A 14,913-nucleotide genomic window follows, 5' to 3' on the forward strand; every position below is an offset into this window, starting at 1 on the left:
TTATTTTTTAAATAGAAAAGATAATAAGGTGTAACAGAGAAAAAATCTAAATATGTCATCAAAATCAAAAAACAATCTAAAAAGATAAATTCACTTCTCAGGGTATTAAAAGAAACAAGACATTAGAAAAAACTCACTTTTATTAATAAAGTTCAAACTGAACTTTTCGGACTGTTACAATACAGCATAATTTTATTTTTGTACTTTTTTACAGTCAAGTCAATAAAAATATACGAAAATAACGTAAATGGACACTTTATATTTAAAAATGCAGTTTTATTTCTGTAGAAAATACGCGTACAAAAGAAATTATTTATAATTTTTAAAATATAAATTACATATCTCTTCTTTATATCTATATTCTCTGTTTAATATAAAGTGTCTATTTACTTTCATTACTTTATTGTAAATAAAAAATCGTCATAGATGGTTTCATTCACTCAACAGCAACGAAGTTCGAGAAAGCGCCGGTTCCTTTGTACAAAATTTTAGTCGTCTCTCTGCAACCGCATGCCACCTCTCCACGGAAGTATGCTCTGGTGAAGCAAAAAAAAGTGATTTTGATTGATTGTTTGTGAATAAATTAAATAAATTAAATAAATGGGACTAAGAAAGAGAAAGAGAGAGGTTAAATACATTTACAGTCATAGTTCATAAATATAGCTCTTTCGTTCTCAAGCGCGTGGGGCAACTTAACGTACTCTCTTGCGCGTAATAAGCTGTCTAATTACCCTGTATACGCAATATAAAAAACTGAACTATACTCATAGAGTTTTCGTCATTACCTTATACGAAGAACTAGATTCGCTACCGTCTTCGCTGACGATTTGTGGAAGTTCTTCGTTTCTTCGAAGAATTTTCATCGGTCTGTAAGAATTGACCATCAGGAATAAATAATCGGGTATCAAGCAAGTAACAACGACGACTACAGTGAGCAGCCAGAACGAAGGCGACATCGCCAATCTTTCAAAGACTCCAAACATATCGCCGTCATATCTTCTGAAAAGATAATCGATCAAATACAGATATAAAATAAATAGAAAACAATTTTTGTTCTGCAAGTACGTACGTAAATTCTGTTTGATTTTGCGACAGTCTTTTCACATTTAGCATTGTAGATGTTATACTTACATTGGTACGAACGAATAACCAATAGCTATTATGAAAAATGCTACTTCCGATAGCACTACGCTCGTAACAAGCGGAATGGTCCAGTATAAACTACGCAGTAGTATCTGAAATAATATATTATTATTGTCATCGAATTTTTTTTTGATGTAAAAGTTTTTTTTACAAGTTACAAACGAAACGTCGGTATCGATAATTTAGTTTATACACGCACCTGAACACTTGCCAGTAAAGTAACTATGTGAAAGATACAAGTGCTAAATGCCCATTGTCCAACTGGCGTGTTGTCGTAAAAAAACGTTGGATTAAGACTCGACATGATAAATACCATAAAATACGTTACAAGCGTATGCCATAGTCCTAAAAATAATTCGGATAAGATCGAAATGTCCGATCATTGTGTTTTGTACTATCGCTAGTTGCGTGAAAAAAATCATCTCAATTGTGTACCTAACAGAAACCACATCATGAACTGCTTCTTTGACAATAAATAATTATTTACGTTAAGTTTGTACAAGTACGGATAACGCATGAGCTTGCCCGCGCTGTAATTCTGCTCCAACAGACCGTAGAGCAGTATTGGAAGCGATGTGAACACGAAATTGAAACACATTAGAAATACACCGTCGTAAAGTTCCTGTAAAAATACATAATATTATTACAGTAATTTATTAACTGACATTAATAACAAATCTCGTTTTTCTATCTAGTTCTGGTTTTAATTCACATTAAAAAAAATAGTATGTTATTAAAAAAATTAATGAATTAATTTTCTAAAAATTTATAAATTCAAATTTAAAATTTATAAATTAATTTTCTACACTTGACCAAACATTTTTTTACACATTAATTTTTATTATAACACACATTACTTTTTTTAAATCTAATAGTAAGTTTTTGTAATCCATTTTGTAATTTATTTTATATTGCATTCAATTATTTTCACCTGCGTGGAGAAACCACTTTGTATGCCGTATAACATCTGCGGCGTTATGAACACGACGTTTTTGTAGAAAAAATATTGCATCAGTGTACTGATACGCAGATAATACCAGTGACCGTGCACCAGCAGCGCTTTCTTCAGATACATAAATTTTGTAAAGGCGAAGTCGGCAGTTATCGACGCCTGGCGACCCTCTTTTCCCAATATTCCGATACCTACGTGCGCCTCTTGTATCATCGAGACATCGTTACCGCCGTCGCCAATGGCTGCTGTGTGCGGACGACTCCGGGATGTCTTTATTAAACGCACAATCTGCAGATAAGTGCAATTGTTACATAATTTTTTTGGAAATTAATTCCGATTGACCAAATCTTATTAAAAAAAAAAAAAAAGAATTATTGTATAATTCTAACATCTCTCTTCTGCAGAGGCGTCAGTCTGCAACAAACGACCGCTTCGCAAGCTATTCCGACGGATCTGAATAAGTTCCGGCACTTGTCGTTTATCACCGCGTGCATGCTCGTACCATCTATTATCAGTCCGTATTGCTTGTACGGTTCCAGTTTCACCTTTCGTCTGCAAATCGGGACTAATATAATATATAATTTATAAGCGCGACTTTTTCTCTTTCATAAGTTTTACTCACTCGAAAGACATAAGTGTGGCGTAGCAGCATTGCACCGAAGTTTCGTTCATCAGTCTCAGGACTTCGGTACCCGGTTTGAAGTGGCCGCAGTGAAACGCGATGTTCTCCGCGGTCTCCGCTTTGTCCCCGGTGAGCATCCATATCTAAATTTATACAAAGTTGCGTGTATATATCTCGATTGATTACACATGAATTTTTTTTTTTGATAATTCAACGGATGTTGCGACAATGTGACGAAAACTAACTTTTATACCGGCGACTCGCAAGCATTCCAACGTTTCCTGTACGTTATCCTGTAGACGATCTTCCACCGCGGTTACTCCGAGCAAAGTGAGTCCGCTTTCCATGAGATTGTAAGCACGCATCACGTGCTGAGCTCTCTCGGCGCTAATTATCTGCCTGGCCTGCTCGATGTTTTGCAATAGTTCTTCATACTCGGACTCGTTCATCTTTTTGTACGCTACCACGAGAGTTCGCAGACCTCTCTAAAAAAAAAAGAAAAGAAAAAATATCTACGATGTGTCAGAATAATTTTGCATCTTGGAATGAATCAGCTTTGTGCTAAATGTAATTATTCATAAGATAACGAACCATAGAGAAGTCGGCGACTTGAGCTTTAGCTTCTTGAATCTTTCCCTCGACGATCAGCGGAATAACAGACGAATCTGCGCCTTTGCAATACAGCCAGATGTCGCCCTCCGAATCTTTTACTATTACCGACATTCTCTTTCGATCTGTGTTTCGAAACGCGTAACATTAGCAATAATTATCAATAATTTAATCAATAAAATTTTTTATTTAGTTAATCTTTTGTTTTTCGCAGCTTCGTCGTACCAGAGCTGAACTCTAATATTTCCAACTTCTTGAAAGTCAGCTCGCTCTTGTTGATTTGAATTTTCATCTCCTCGCTAGAATTCTTTTTGAGAATAACACCGCATCTGGCGCTCGCCTCTACCAACGCCTTCTCGTCTGCCGATGCTGCCTGCCATATGTTATATATTTACATTTTCTCATATGACTTCTCGTTGTAGACAAGTGTCATTAACGCGCAATGACAAAAAGAACAAACAATACTTCACCGCAAATTCGATTTTTGCACGTGTGAGGTGCTATTTTTACCTGATATTCCGGTAAATCCGGATGCATCATCAGCGAACTGTTGACTCTTGTGATCTTCTTTAATCTGAAGCTCTCGCGAAACGACGTGCGTAGGGCTACGATTTCGGGACGGTGGCTCGGCGGCGCTATTTGGACCACATGGCACAACGAGATGCTTATCAAGAAATGCCAAATCTCCTTCTACGTAAATTACGTAATGATATAAAAATTAATTTGTTGGCAATAATAATTAAAATTCAACACACAGTTATTTTCTATATTGATAAATAACATCAATTTTTTGTTTGCAAAGCTCAGTTAGTTTTTCACCTGCCAGGACGTCAGTTTGACAGCCTCCTCCTCGTTTCCGCTCGACGGCAGTTCGTAAAGATTTCCGTCGCAGTCTTTTTCCATGTAGACAGTCCCGTCGATCGAGCACCGCCTGAACACCATCAGATTTTCAGTGAGCGTCCCGGTCTTATCGGTAAATAAATACTGAACCTGGCCGAGTTCCTCGTTCAGATCCGACGTGTTGGCAAGCGCCGGCTGATCGTTGGCCGCGTCGTACATGTCCAAGTCCCAGCCGAAGAAGAAAGAGCCGAGGAACTTTTGCAATTCTGAAGAAAGAGACGTGCGCGCGCTATTCCTTGCGTATAATTTCGTGTCAAATGAGAAAATGTTGCGCGTGAATAAAAAAAAAAAAATATCTTACCGACGGTGACGTACAGTGATATCGGCACGATATAATTAAACAGGATACAAAAACTTAGACAATCACTAAAGAACGAAAACATGCTGATTTTAGGTCGCGGACCAAGATAACTGCCCCACATATTGAGTAAATCGAAGTACAGCTTCAACAAAGAGGATATGATCACTTCAAAAAACAGTATCGCCATGTACACAATAAGATACTTATTGATAGATCTGCAAATAATAATTTACGAGTGTGAGTTTTAAACCTAAATAAGTAATTTATCACCAAGTGAAAATAGCGGTCAAACTTATGACGAAAGCGAGGAGTATGCGTGATATTAGCTTGTCAGATGTAAAATACAATTTTATATTTCAATTACTTCTCTGCAATAGAGAATTTATTGCTGACTATCTTCGAATTGAGCGACAGCTTTGTGTCTTGACCGGTGTAGATTACGCAACCGACCACGTGCTCGGTGTCTTTCAGTCTCGAGCCCCGAAGCAACAGATTCTCTATCGTTAAGTGTCCGCTTATTGCTTCGCCGCTATTTTTAATCTCAAGTTTGCCGTGGAAGTCGTAAAGATTGGGCTTCGGGTTTTCGCATGTAATCTTCGCTTTCATAGCTACGATATTTTCAAGCGACATGTTCGAGACTATTTTTGGAACGAGTAACGTCTAAACGAATATAATATATAAGAAATCATTTTATTGTTTTACTGCAAATTGAAAGAATTAAGCACAATTTTTCCTCTTCAAACAGAATAAAAAAAAAAAAAAACTTACCTTTAAGTTTGTTTCACCATCGAGATTGGATGTCGTGACGTAACAACATCCTGGAGATTCGCTATAAAGAAGAACTATATCACATGGCACATCTTCTTCTCGACGAACTTTTACGAGATCACCTACCACTATTTGTTCGCAATATATTTTCTGCAAATTTCACGTATTTTATTTACAGCAAAACAGGAAGAAGAAAAGAAAATAAGTTTTATCAATAATTCTAAATGTTTTAACATTAGTTTTTAAATTGGACATTGGAAAATTTATTTAAATTTACTTGAGATATATACAAAAAAATGTAAGATAAAAGCGGGGCAACGGACCTGTGCACATTTATTGCGGATGACGGTGACATATCTCCGATTATCTCGTTGATCCGTTTTGTAGCGTAGATAATCCTCGTATCCGTTTTTACACGCGGTTACCACGATTACGAACGATAAGGGCAAGACGCTAGTTACAGGCGAAATGGGCGACTCTATCGATAATGCGACTATTGATGTCAGCAGAAAATAAAAATTTGCTATTCGCCGGAACTGCTCGAAAAGGTTCTTTGGAATAAAATTCCATAATGTGTACTGTAAATTAATTATACAAGAATAATGTAAATATTGAGATTTTATAAGTCGGATATAACAAAAATATCAATAATTTAACACTATAAACTGAGCTTTATTTGAAATTTACAAAATGCACAAGGCACCTTATGCGATATGATTCGATTGCTACCGAACGATGTTTCCGATGGATTATTTTCAGGCTTAATTTTCACGATTCTGTAATTGCTATCACGTGAAGTTGTAGCACCCTGTAAATAAATGCACCTTTGTACTCGCTAACATATACATTAATATTTTTTAATACGATAACATTATCGAGAGAAACGCGATAGAATATCAGCGCCAATTAAATCATTATAAATTGTTTTTGATAAGAACACTGTTGAAAGATTTTTCTGATTTTAAGTCTGATTTTCACTCGAAACAAAAATCTCGTCGGTCACGAATTCAGCTGCAACTATTCTTTTTTTTTTTTTTATCTAAGTTTTTAACGCGCCTCACTACGGTCACATTTTTTAACAAAAATTGTAAAGGTTATCAGCGATCAAAAATTTAACGATGACGCGATGTCACGCAAATTTATTGTTTGATCCGCGTCTTATTTTTTAAATATTTTTTATGGTGATGAATTTCTAGTACTTTTTCATTCTGCGACAACAAATCAAACAATGTTTCGATCGCAATTTTACAAAAAGGCGCAGTTTATCGCGTCGTGTTCGCGTCGACAATTCATACATTATCCGCGCTGGAAGAATTTCATGTACAGATTGAGCACAAAGTTCTTTCTCAAGAACCCGGCGCGTTGCAAACAGAGCGACGACAATAAGAAAGATAACGTGCTCAGCATGACTAACATTCAATATTTGGAATACATGTACAAAGCGTGGATGAAAAATCCGAATTCCGTAAGTTCTTCGTGGGACTCGTACTTCAAGTTGATTCATTCGAATATCAATCCAACATCGTTCTCGAAGGACATTAAATCAAAAAATGTGAAACCCAACTCCTCGGTCCGTGCCGGTTCGTCCTCGAATTTAATGACTTCGCACTTAAACGAAACTCAATCAAACAGTGAGTTCGATTTCACCCGATGTGATTCCGCAATCAAAGTAGATCTCGATTGATATATAATATTGGCATCCGTGCTAAAATTAATAGGATCGGTGTTTTCAAAAGAATCAGTGCGAAGGGAATCGAACAGTCAGATGCAAGGTGACGATTTCGTAATCGGTGCCCTCAATGTCAACGCCGCGATCAGAGCTTATCAGGTATGCGTTCTTCAATTTTATATTTTTATATTTTTTTACACTCGTATTATGTATCGACGTATCTTTCGTTTCCGCATGCAAGACGCGCGGCCATTTGATAGCCGACACCGATCCGCTGGGAATACAGAATCCGGATTCAAAGAAGCTGCGAGGCACGTCGAATTTGCCGCCCTCGATTGTAATACGAGAACATCTCAAGGGCTTGACCGAGGCGGATATGAACAGGGAATTTCCCCTCGGATCTCTCACGGTTATCGGCGGAGACAAGAAAAAGCTACAGCTTCGAGAGATAATATTGAGACTCAACAAAGTTTATTGTGGCCACTTGGGTCTAGAGTACACGTACATTCATGATCCGAGTGTGGTACGCGCGTGTCTGTGATATTTCATTGCTCGCGGTTTCTCTCACCAGAAAGTGTTTCCAATTGTTGAAAAATTTATTATTTAAAAATAAATAGATAAAATCTATTTCACAAACAGGATAACAAATCAAAAGTTTATTGAAAATAAATAAACTTAAAATATATTACATATCTACAATCACTCAATTGATGCAAAAATATTATAAAGATAAAACACAAAATTATGAGAACTACGAGAATATAAAAGAATGGTTCTTTTTTTTTATCAGTTAGATTGGTTGCGAAACAAATTCGAAAGACCAGGCGCTTGGGAATTGCCCGTCGAGCATCGGAAATGGATTTGGATGAATATCATGAGGGCCGTTACTTTCGAGGGTTTCCTGGCAAAGAAATACCCTACGGAGAAGAGATTCGGCTTGGAGGGTTGCGAATCTTTTATTCCCGCGATAGCAGAGTGTATAGAGACATCGGCGGAAAATGGTAACAAGTGATCCTCTTTTTAATTAAATCATCGATCGGTCTCTAACGCTTATAAGTGCGTTAAGAAATTTTCGAAAAATGTACATGAGTGTTAAATAACGTTTCATATTTTATATTTCAAAAATAAAACAATCAAGAGATAATAAGATTCGCGCAAACAACGTGTGTGTGCTTCAGGTGTCGAAACCGTAGTTATTGGCATGGCGCATCGCGGTCGTCTTAACACTCTGGTGAACATCTGCTCGAAACCACTGAGTCAATTGTTGGTGCAGTTTAATCCGATTCCTCTGGAGGGATTCGGTTCCGGTGATGTGAAGTATCACCTCGGCACGTTTGTACAAAAATTATTAGAAAGGTAATAATTTCATGTTCTAAGAAATTTCCTGATATTTTCCTATTCGTACAGAAATGATTTTTGTCCTCAATTTTCAAATCAATTTAAAGAACCAAGAAGAAAGTAACTCTTTCTATCATGGCGAACGCTTCCCATTTGGAGGCGATCAATCCGATTGTCTGCGGTCGCGTTCGCGCCGAGCAAGTCGAGAAAAATGACACCAAACGTACGTGTTAGCCGTTAGATTCAAAGATTGTGCAATCTCTTAATATACAGACGAGATAAATAAATTGCCTCAAGTTGAAATTGAATTTTTTTTCAGACGGTAAAAAATCGGTAGCTCTACTGGTTCACGGCGACGCCTCTTTTTCCGGACAAGGTGTGGTTTACGAAACGATGCACCTGACTAATCTGCCGGAGTACACAACGAGCGGCGTGATGCATCTCGTGATTAACAATCAGGTAGAGAGACCAATTGGTTTCGAAGAAACAATTTTGTTTTTCCTGTCGATAATTTATACATTTGTTCGGTGCAATATCCAAGACAGCGTTAATTCGCATTCGATTTTAACAAAATCGTCTAGACCAGAGATAATTTCTTTCTTCGAACGTGCGTGTCAATATATTTTCAGATTGGTTTCACAACGGATCCGAGATATTCGCGATCCAGTCCACATTGCACCGACGTCGCGCGCGTTGTTAACGCTCCTATTTTTCACATACACGCCGACGATCCCGATCTGGTGACTTATTGCAGCAAGGTGGCCTCCGAGTATCGGTAAATTGCGAAATAAACAGCACGTGTGATCTGTTTATCTTATCGCTGAAAGATTATACTGAACTTTTTTAATATTTTTACTCCGACGCGAAGAAGTAACACGAAATCAGCAAACAATTAATTCAATACGATATTGAAAACGTACGTGAAAATTAATTAATTAAAAACGTTATCGCGCGCTGTTTCCCCTAAATATTTTTTTCTTTCTAAGAAACAGCGACATATATATTTCTGCAGAAGTTACAAACATTTCTTTACGATAAAATGCTAAACGCGCTTGGAAAAATTGCATTTACGTCGTATGATTAAAATTACTACTGAAAAAAAAAAAAAGAGTTGTGCATCTCGCAGCGCTACGTTTCACAACGATGTAGTCTTGGATATCGTCGGCTATCGTAGAAGCGGACACAACGAAATGGACGAGCCGATGTTGACTCAACCGCTCATGTATAAACGTATAAGAGTTCACCCCAATGTTCTCACTATCTACACCGAGAAACTCGTCAAAGAAGGAGTGATAACGGAAGCTTTCGTAAAAGAGGTTTAAAACGACGGTCATTGGCGTTTGTGTGTCTGACCATTGCTTCACTCCTGTAATCGCGCGCAATACTTTGTACTCTTTGCAGCAAATCGATAAGTATTTGAATTATTGCGAAGACGAGTTCAAAACGGCGCAGACCATCAGTTCGATGCAAATGAGCGATTGGCACGATAGTGCTTGGACCGAGTTTTTTTGGAATCAGAGCCCGACAAATAAGATACCGCCGACTGGTATCGATATGACGACTATCAAAACGATATGTACCAGCATATCTACCCCTCCGAAGGACGTTGAACCACATGCTCAAGTTAGCAGATTTCAATCGTCTGCATTCGATTTCTTAACAGACTCTAATATTATTTGTATTTTATACACACACACACACACACACATTTTCCTCATTATAAAATAATCAATTAATCGAGTTTCTGCGCGGCAATATAGTTTGAAAAAAAAATCATAAAATTTCGCAGTATCTCAGAGCGTTGGAGAGGCGAGCGAAACTCACGGAATCGCGACAATTCGACTGGGCGATGGGGGAAGCTCTGGCTTTCCTCAGCCTGCTGAAAGACGGTCATCACGTTAGACTGTCCGGTCAGGACGTTGAGCGAGGAACCTTCACTCATCGTCTGCACATCGTTCACGATCAATTCAAGGACAAAACCTACAAGAACGTTCTGCGCGACGTTTTTCCGCGACAAGCTTTGTACACCGTCTCGAATTCGTCCCTATCGGAATTCGGTGTATGCGGTGAGTTTTGACGGATTTTGGCGGGGCTGCTCAGCTCTCACGATGCGCGCGTAATCCGTTCGTATTGATAACAAATTTTGATTTAACTTTCTGTGATCATCAAGGTTTCGAACTTGGATACTCGACGTACAATCACAATAGTCTGACAATTTGGGAAAGTCAATTCGGCGACTTCGCCAATAACTGCCAGGTGCAACTTTACTCTTCATTTGGTTATTCGCGAAGCGACTTTTTTGACAACAAGCGTATTTAAGTTCTTGAAGTCTTTTCAAGTGGATTTTTTTTTTTTGAGATATTGATCAATTCTTATTTTCTTAGTTTCTTTTTTCTTTTAACTATTTGCGATTATTTTGTCACGAATTGTGTCGCAACTCGACTTTCAGACCATTATAGACTGCTATTTGAGCTCCGGGCAAACGAAATGGGGCAGACAGATGGGATTGGTGCTGTCGCTGCCGCACGGTATGGAGGCCCAAGGACCGGAACATTCGTCCGCTAGATTGGAGCGATTTCTTAAGCTTTGCGACGACGATTGTACTCACGTGCCCGGAACCGAACCCGGCGCTCCTGCCGGCGAGACCGTCGATCAGATCATGACTCGACAGCTTTTCGATATAAACTGGATCGTCTGCTATCCCACGACACCCGCCACTCTGTTCCACATTTTGCGCCGTCAGATACTGATGCCCTTCCGAAAACCACTGGTTCGCACGAGTTTCCGTCCATCTCTTAAGCTCGATACTTTTGGAGACGTCAGTCTCTGTCACCAAAGAAGACTTTTGCGTGTTTGTTATTACGCACTTCGTAGTCATTTTAAAAGTCACGAGACTATTCATTGCGCGAAAAAACTGTTTCCCCGCGATAAAATGTTATCGGACAGCGTTCGCTTGTGCGACTAAATTGCTCGGTCGGCTATGTTGAGAATATATTTGACTTATACTCGACTGTATAATTGAGTATTCAGCGCATTGTTATCTGTATTTTACACTTTTCACCGTGACAGTGATGTAGCGACATCAAACGCTATACGTTTATATAGTCGCGATTGTTGTGCAATTATATATGTTTTTTTTTTTTCAAGTATAATGCTAGCTTTAAGTTTTTTGCTACATAAAAAGTGACTCGAATATTTTATCTTCAAATAGAAATATCGGAAATACGAGCTACAGGTGCGCTGTATAGAAATACATAAAATAGAAAAATGTACAAATATTCTTCGTCGTTCAGATTGTTATGGCTCCCAAGTCTTTGCTGCGACACCCAATGGTGATATCGAGTTTCAACGAGATTGGACCGGGCACGACCTTACAATACGTTATACCGGACGAAACGGCTAAGCCCGGTAACGTGAAGAAGGTGTTGCTTTGCACCGGAAAAGTGTATTACGACTTGTACGCCGAGAGGGAGGAAAAACACTTGGAAGATAAGATAGCGATCGTCAGAATCGAGCAGCTCTGCCCTTTTCCATATCATCACCTCGCGCAGGAAATGATAAAATATCCGCGCGCAAAAGTGAGAAGTTTTCTACGTAATTGTGAATCACGAATTATAAACAAACGTGTATATTTTTTTTTCTACCTGAGAAAATTTCCGCTAAGTGTTTGACGGTTTTTTTTTATTTATAAATTATACGCACATGCAGATCATGTGGCTGCAAGAAGAGCACAAGAATCAAGGCGCTTACAGTTACGTGAGAGACAGGATCGCCTTGGCCTTGGGTATTCCACTCGAAGACATCAAATACGGCGGCCGTCCTCCCTCGTCCTCGCCGGCAACCGGCAGCAAAATTATTTACAAAACCGAGTATAACAATATGATGACAATGGCAATGAGTCTAGACTGATTCACGCCACAGTTAGTAGTTTTTTTTATTTGTGCCAAGAGACGTATCACGAAATCATGTGTAGCAAGCACTTATCAGTTTTAGGAAAAAAAAACGTTTTGTTTTTTAGAATATTTATACACATTCGAAATGTCTATTTATTGTATAATAAGAAATTCTGATAAAAAGTCTTGTCAACAAATTCTGGATTTTCGCGCGAGATTTTACTCACCAACAGACACAAGTATTCGGTGTCTTCTCGCGTTGCGCACGGAAGAATTCTTTTGCTCAAACAACTCCACATTACATTTTCGGTCTTTTCGTCACGGAAGTTGCGGAAGTTTTCGAAGCGCGAGAGTTACGAGAACACACGACACGGGACTAAAGATAGAAACGACTGAGCCGGGAGGTGATAATGACCATCGCAGTGCGCACATGCAAAAAGAATTTACACCTCGAATAAAGGTTGCGATTGTTAACTAGGATTGCGATTATTTCCTTCTACAGCGTCGGCTGTAGTTGAACAATAACATTACTGTCTTCGTTTTTATAATGATATTCTTCGCGTTGTTCCAACAGATTTTTGTTTCGACTTTCAGTCAGGCCGGGAAATACGATTACGTTTTACGCATAAATTTGCAAAATTGATCTGTAGATTATAGGTGTGGCGCTGATAAATGGCGGTCGTCGTTTTTATTGCGTCGAATGACGTAAACTCGACTGGTACCACTAGTTTACGTTTCTTATTCAATCGGATAGCAACAGTCTTCAATTGCTCATAGAATTATTGACGATTATTGGTCACGTTTGAGTGGAATTGAGAGGAAGTCAACGCGTGTACGCATTACGTAAAGTCTTTTAGTGATTGCGAGTAGAAGCGAGACTTGTGGTGCCTTTCTCTTCGTACAGATTTTATTAATAACTTTGTATTGTTGCAAATAATAACTTACATCTTATTGTTATATATATATATTGTTTTGAAGAACGAAGATAAAAAAAAAATTTATAAGAAATATATATTATTTCTCTGAAGCATGAAGCAATCTTAGATATAGAAAATCTGTTATCCACGAAGAGTTTCAATAAACATTCTATATAAACGTTTCAGAGATAAGATAGCAGTAAACTTGAAAGGACTGGTTTACAAAAACCAGCTGATGATGAGAACTTACGTAAAAAAAAAGGGAAAGTTGTGTAGATTAATTATAGATTTCTTACCATTTTGTCGGACAGATAAGACTCAAGGCGACGCACGTGGTTTTAGGAACAAGTGAACTTTCTAATTAGCCGATTGTTGTTGTTTCTCACTTTTCGTACATTCTGACGACACGCGCACTTGATTGCATATTCATTTCATTCGCACTAACACCAATCAAACGTGTTCTTCGCGAGATGTTGCTTGCTCTGTCAATTCATACGATTTAGATACAGTTCTGACTGTTGTATCCTTGACCTTGTAATAGTTCTCTACATGTCTGAGAAACCGTGCACGTGGAACATGCTGTAAACAAATTTACATAACTGTTGAATATTTATGTAAAAAAAGAAAAGTTTTGTTGAACGCAACAAAACAGATAGCAAGTATACGGGTACAATACAACTCTTGTGTCTACGTAAATTAAAAATTTTAAAGTTATATGAGAGACATTTCTCTCATGTAGTTCTAATAATAAGGCCAGTAAGAACAAAAATGTTGTAACTCTGCAAAATATTTTTTAACGTGTAAATTAATACACACATTCGAAGTAAATTCAATTCAAAATTTGTATATGAATGCTTGACTTGCATTTTGTATATAGAAACAACTCTTTTTTTTTCTTGTAAAATTTAAAACGAACCATGCGTAAAAGCTTGCGTAAAAGCAAAACCTTGGCCAGAAGTTGAACTCAGACTTTCGCCCGTTTATCAATTCGGCGTTAAGCTCTTATCAGCCTTATTGTTTCTTTCTCGTATAGTTGAATACTAAGAAAATCGTGTACGATTTATATAAGTTTTATATATTTCTTCAAACTTAAAAAAAATTACAAGTAAAGAAAAATAAAAATCTTCTTAGGCACACGATATCTCCAAAATATCTCATAGATATTTACTGCATGTTGCAATATCCGGAAAATAATCAAAAAATATTTTTTGAACATGATTTTTTTGTGTCGTTAAGATAAGAGCAAAGTAACATAAGAACATTTATCAAAAATATTGATAATAAACTAATAAAGATGATAAAACAAGTGAGAAACAACTAATCAAAAAAGCGCTTAATTTATTAGAACTTGTTTGCCTTTTACTTACTGGCTCTTCTTTAATAGAATTCGTCAATGATGAGTTTTGCGAACGGACATCACGCGTGTACTTCGATATCTATCTGCTAACTGTAGAGATTCTCTGATATATTCGTGGTCGTGACAAGAAAAAAAATTTGTTATCGAGCGATTCGCATTGCCCATCGCTCATTAGCGATTATAGATACAAACTATATCGTTTATCTCGACCAAACTGATAAGACAGCAGGAAACTTCGATCTCTTTTATCTATCTCTTTCCTAAAAAAAAACTCTTTTGTTGATTTTTCGTCAGATTGATTAAACATAAAATATATAAAATATATTAACCCTTTGAGTGCTATGGGCGCATATATGCGCTTAGAAAAATAAGCTTATCATAGCCTATAAGCGCGTGTATGTGCAGTTAGAGTTCTACTATTGCTTCGGCCATGTAGCGCTTTCG

The 14,913-nt window shown here is 37.6% G+C and overlaps 2 protein-coding genes across 6 annotated transcripts; one reads left to right on the plus strand and one right to left on the minus strand.

Annotated features, from left to right (window-relative positions):
* Positions 1–266: 266 nt before the first annotated feature.
* Positions 267–14,610, minus strand: LOC109857159 (probable phospholipid-transporting ATPase IF). 4 transcript variants are annotated; one of them, XM_020433217.1, is made up of 20 exons: positions 14,480–14,609; positions 13,409–13,691; positions 5,999–6,103; positions 5,619–5,873; positions 5,296–5,445; positions 4,892–5,187; positions 4,528–4,742; positions 4,146–4,432; positions 3,837–4,016; positions 3,552–3,699; positions 3,309–3,451; positions 2,963–3,202; positions 2,718–2,860; positions 2,485–2,647; positions 2,075–2,383; positions 1,579–1,765; positions 1,343–1,488; positions 1,132–1,235; positions 786–999; positions 267–536 (listed from the first exon to the last, which is right to left on the minus strand). In XM_020433217.1, the coding sequence occupies exons 2-20, from the start codon at positions 13,409–13,411 to the stop codon at positions 489–491; spliced, it is 3,336 nt and encodes a 1,111-aa protein (XP_020288806.1). In that variant the 5' UTR covers positions 13,412–13,691; positions 14,480–14,609; the 3' UTR covers positions 267–488. The 4 variants fall into 4 exon arrangements, with proteins under 4 accessions (XP_020288806.1, XP_020288807.1, XP_020288805.1 ...); XM_020433218.1 differs by lacking the exon at positions 5,999–6,103 and having other exon boundaries at positions 14,480–14,610; XM_020433216.1 differs by lacking the exons at positions 13,409–13,691; positions 14,480–14,609 and adding an exon at positions 12,423–13,372 and having other exon boundaries at positions 786–996.
* LOC109857160 (2-oxoglutarate dehydrogenase, mitochondrial-like) lies at positions 6,113–12,412 on the plus strand. 2 transcript variants are annotated; one of them, XM_020433219.1, is made up of 15 exons: positions 6,113–6,926; positions 7,014–7,123; positions 7,206–7,487; positions 7,755–7,965; positions 8,143–8,320; positions 8,410–8,525; positions 8,622–8,761; positions 8,932–9,077; positions 9,429–9,618; positions 9,704–9,925; positions 10,092–10,368; positions 10,473–10,558; positions 10,752–11,072; positions 11,596–11,880; positions 12,011–12,412. In XM_020433219.1, exons 1-15 carry the CDS (start codon positions 6,524–6,526, stop codon positions 12,209–12,211), a joined length of 3,168 nt encoding a protein of 1,055 aa, XP_020288808.1. In that variant the 5' UTR covers positions 6,113–6,523; the 3' UTR covers positions 12,212–12,412. The 2 variants fall into 2 exon arrangements, with proteins under 2 accessions (XP_020288808.1, XP_020288809.1); XM_020433220.1 differs by having other exon boundaries at positions 7,032–7,123.
* Positions 14,611–14,913: the final 303 nt, after the last annotated feature.

The sequence above is a fragment of the Pseudomyrmex gracilis genome, unplaced genomic scaffold (assembly GCF_002006095.1).
Source record: "Pseudomyrmex gracilis isolate BER0280 unplaced genomic scaffold, ASM200609v1 scaffold_149, whole genome shotgun sequence".
NCBI lineage: Eukaryota > Metazoa > Arthropoda > Insecta > Hymenoptera > Formicidae > Pseudomyrmex > Pseudomyrmex gracilis.